Source organism: Gordionus sp. m RMFG-2023, chromosome 1 (assembly GCF_954871325.1).
Source record: "Gordionus sp. m RMFG-2023 chromosome 1, tfGorSpeb1-WG-v2, whole genome shotgun sequence".
In the NCBI taxonomy this organism is placed as follows: Eukaryota; Metazoa; Nematomorpha; class Gordioida; order Chordodea; family Parachordodidae; genus Gordionus; species Gordionus sp. m RMFG-2023.
Genome location: NC_088775.1, coordinates 26,253,114 through 26,256,970, shown reverse-complemented (window position 1 = coordinate 26,256,970; position 3,857 = coordinate 26,253,114). Strand labels below are relative to the sequence as shown.

Here is a 3,857-nt window from a genome sequence, read left to right as displayed (position 1 = left end):
CGTTTATATAATATATATAAATTAGTATGAATATAATGATCAATCTGCTAAAAGGGAATTTATTTAGGTATCACAGGCAAAGAATTTTTTTAGGACTATCCCGATCGGCCACTGGTTCTCGTGGTTGTCATTTATATTCATCGGGATATCGATCTTTCGAAATTCGTAGGTCTAGCTTCTCACTTCCTGGGATAATCGAACATCTTCAAATAACTGAAATAAAAAATCTGGAAGGGTAACAATATCACCAAGGCCTCCACAAGCTCCTATCGAGGATAATTTTATTCGTTCCCTTGCCGTGTCTGTAAGCAGAATCGCGTTTTCGGCAGTCTCTTTTATATGATGGTTCGCGTCGATAGGGTAAAAGAAGAAGCGAGGTCGCGGCCGCTGCTTCGGCTTCTTCCTCGGACCCGCGGTTCGCAGATGGGTAGGATGAGTCCATGACAGTCAAGTCTTCTTCGTCTACGAAGGAGTAAGGCGAGGGTGAGAAAGAACGAACGTCGGGTAAAGCTTGGGGGATATGGTCTTCAACCGAGTAAATTCCGCAGCCCATCATATTGTATTGGTGAGTCGGAGAACCCGATCCACTGTTAGTGGAGGAATAAGCATCGTCGTTCAAGAGCAAGCGGGGAGAGGGCGAAGAATCACTATTGAATTGGCCGTACATAGGTGAACCTAGTAAAGTGTTTATTCCAGAGCTGTGCAAATTTAAGGATTTGAGGTAATCAGCGGTCATCTCTAAGATGTCTGCTTTTTCCATTTTGGCGCCATATGATTCCTTTATAATGAAAAATAAGTTTTTTAATTATTTTTATGATTTAAAATAACTCCTTTATTTTTGATTAAATGAAACCAAAAAATTAGAAAAATTGATTCTATTAAATTTGTTACTTCTTTGTTTGTCAAAGCGAGTATGAGAGACTTGAGCTCTGTTAAACTTTTATTGATCCTATCTCGTCTTTTTTTCTCCAAAATCGGTTTCATAATCTATATATTAAAAAAAATAATTTAAAATCAATCAATTTAAATAAAATATAAGTGATTTTAATTTTTAAGATATTTTATATAATATAATATTTTTTAATAAATCTTTTTAACCTTTCTCCTTTCGATAGCGGGCAAAGTAGATATTTCCGAATGTCGATTAACTATCATCATTTTTAACAAAGAATTATCTTTGAATGAAAGATTAATTTACAATTTTATTTATTTTAAAAATATTGGTAAAAAAATATTAAAATTTTTATTTTTTAATTTCACCTTTCCTCTTACCTATATATATACTTATTTTTTTATAAAAATGAAATAAATAATAAATAATATTTTTTTTATTATTAATCTATCAATTTTTATCTTTCAAAAATCGCATGACCACGAGCCACCAAATGTTTTTTAAAAAAAAATACACTGTGAGAAAGTAAAATTGTAATAATAACATGATATAAGAGGGGGACACCTTCTCCCCGACGACAGAACAAATGTTAGATTATTTTTTATTTATTGATAATATTTATTTTATCTTTTTATTTAATGTGGGAAAATATTTTTACCCACGCACTTAACTTACCTTACTTTTACTATACATATTTATTAATAATTATTTACTTTTTTTTCTCTTTTTTTTAGTGGTAAATTTTTTTTTACAAACACACACACGTTACTTAGTTATTGAAGTTATTAATTATATATTTTTCATTACAACAATACATCATTTATGTATAATATTAAATTTTTTATTATATCTATGTATTTTTATAATTATTTTTATAAATGAAGATGAAAAAGAGACCTTATGTTTTTATGCATTTAATAGATAAAGTTTATATTTTTATTAATTTTTACTCAAATTCATTATTTAATAGTGTTATTAATATTTAATATTATATCTCCTTAACATTCAGGTGAGAAAATAAAAATAAAAAATTCAGTTTCTCACGGGTCGGCCCCCTTCAAATCAAAATAATATATTTAAAAACTTTATACACATATAAATTTATAATATGACACACACCTGCCTTTTGTAAAAAAAAACGTCGCGTGTCCCACTTAAATTTTATTATTTATATAGTAATACCTGATGGTTTTAATTTCAAAAAAATATTCATCTCATTTTTTTCATGCTATTTTTTTAAAGGAATAAATAAACAATTTATGCAAAAAATTGTGTAGAGTTTGGAATATTGCATAATTTTTTAATATTCTTATTATGTATATGAGCGTGGCAGAATTTTTTATATCTATAAACATTAAAAAATAAAAAATTCACCCCATTCGAAATTCATTTGCAAAAAAAAAGGAACGCGTTCAAATTCGTAAACGCGTCCGCTCTATTCTTATCAAAAAAAAATTTTATTTAAAGAAATACGTTTTAAAATGCATAAATAATATAATTATCTTTAATAAAAATTTGCTTTTAAAAATCTTTGCATGATAAGCAAGAACTTTTTATAGTTAAAACTGAATTTGTTTCACTGAAAAAGGTATTCCACTAGATCTGGGGGGGGGGGCGGGTATTGCGGTGTAATATTTGATGAATAATAGTGCGCACCATGGTGAGCGTTTGAAAAACGTAAATATTTCATTTGGTATCGTGTAAATTGGTCAATACCGCTTGGAGAAACTTTTTTTAAAAAAACGCTATCTGGTTTGCTTTTTGCAATACTAACTTGAACATGTCACTTTTTAATAAATGTAAACATTGTGTATAATAATTTTAATAACAGAATTCGACTAAAACTTGAGAGGCGTTCGAAAAAAAAATCAGCTCTATGGGAAACTATTTGATTCCTTTCTTCGGAGCTCAGTTTAGTTCAGTTTATTTACGGATATAAAAATGAAGCTTTTGACTAACATTATCTGGAGATTTAGAAAGAAAATACAGAATCAATTTTTTTTTTGTCTAAAAGTTTTTAACTTTTACTAATTTTTCTTTCACATTCTTCATAGTGATATATTGCATGCATTTATGGGGCAGGGGGGAGGGCTATGTAAGGGGGGAATTTTTATTCGCCTAAAATGATATTTACGAAGACAGACAAATTTACGATGGGGGAGAGATTCCTCCTTGTTTATGCGCCTAATATTGTGGAGGTAAACTAACAAAATCCTAAGCTATAATAAAATTTCTTTCTTTTTGGGTAACCAAAAATATAGTTCTACTCATAGCATTATGTAGCAGAGAGTCAGGAATGAGTTAATTTTGGAAAATTGATAGTTCCACAATTAAAAACAAATGAACTAACATTACAATTATTATTTTATTAACTGGAATGAATTTTTTAAAAAAATATTATGAAAATTTTAATTTAATTTTGTAATTATGAATTGCAATAGGCCTTTCGCCAGGATGTTAGATATTTCAGCCCCACAAATGTAAAGATTCTAGCATGACTAACCTCTATGGGACGTAGACTGAACTGTTCAAGCCTTCAAGGCTATATCATGTTATCTATTGTGACTATTCTTTATTATAATTTTTTATCAGGCAACTCCATTTTAAAAAACCATAATAGATCTAGGCTTAAACTAGGCATGATCTAAAGTAAATGGACTTCTGCAGGCTCCTCTATTTGAGTACTCTGACAGGAATTCCCGAATAAAAATCGCCAAGACAAAAATTTCCCGAAAATTAAAAAAAAAATTAGTATACAAAAATACACTTATCAGTTAATCAGTTAGAGACTACAAACTGAAAGGGTGAAAATTTTATGCCCGATCAATATTTAGAAGAAAAGAATTCCTTTTCAAAACTGGCCAAAGATTTTATTTTGGAAATTTTCTGACGCGGCCAGAATTTTTAATTTTGATTTAACGATCCCTGCTCTAAATATTTAAAATTTCATTATTTTCAACAATTT

The 3,857-nt window shown here is 29.0% G+C and overlaps 1 protein-coding gene across 1 annotated transcript; it reads right to left on the bottom strand.

The window, feature by feature from the left end:
- Positions 1-244: 244 nt before the first annotated feature.
- LOC135923569 (uncharacterized) lies at positions 245-1,158 on the bottom strand. Its single transcript, XM_065458393.1, has 3 exons — positions 1,099-1,158; positions 892-987; positions 245-778 (listed from the first exon to the last, which is right to left on the bottom strand). Exons 1-3 carry the CDS (start codon positions 1,156-1,158, stop codon positions 245-247), a joined length of 690 nt encoding a protein of 229 aa, XP_065314465.1.
- Between the last annotated feature and the right edge of the window lie 2,699 nt (positions 1,159-3,857).

Bases quoted from the DNA above. Each gene is read 5' to 3' on its own strand.
- LOC135923569 (XM_065458393.1), bottom strand. From the start codon at position 1,158: ATGATGATAGTTAATCGACATTCGGAAATATCTACTTTGCCCGCTATC. The intron at 988-1,098 runs GTTAAAAAGATT...TTTAATATATAG, and splicing joins CCGCTATCGAAAGGAGAAAG to ATTATGAAACCGATTTTGGA. The intron at 779-891 runs GTAACAAATTTA...TTCATTATAAAG, and splicing joins TCGCTTTGACAAACAAAGAA to GAATCATATGGCGCCAAAAT.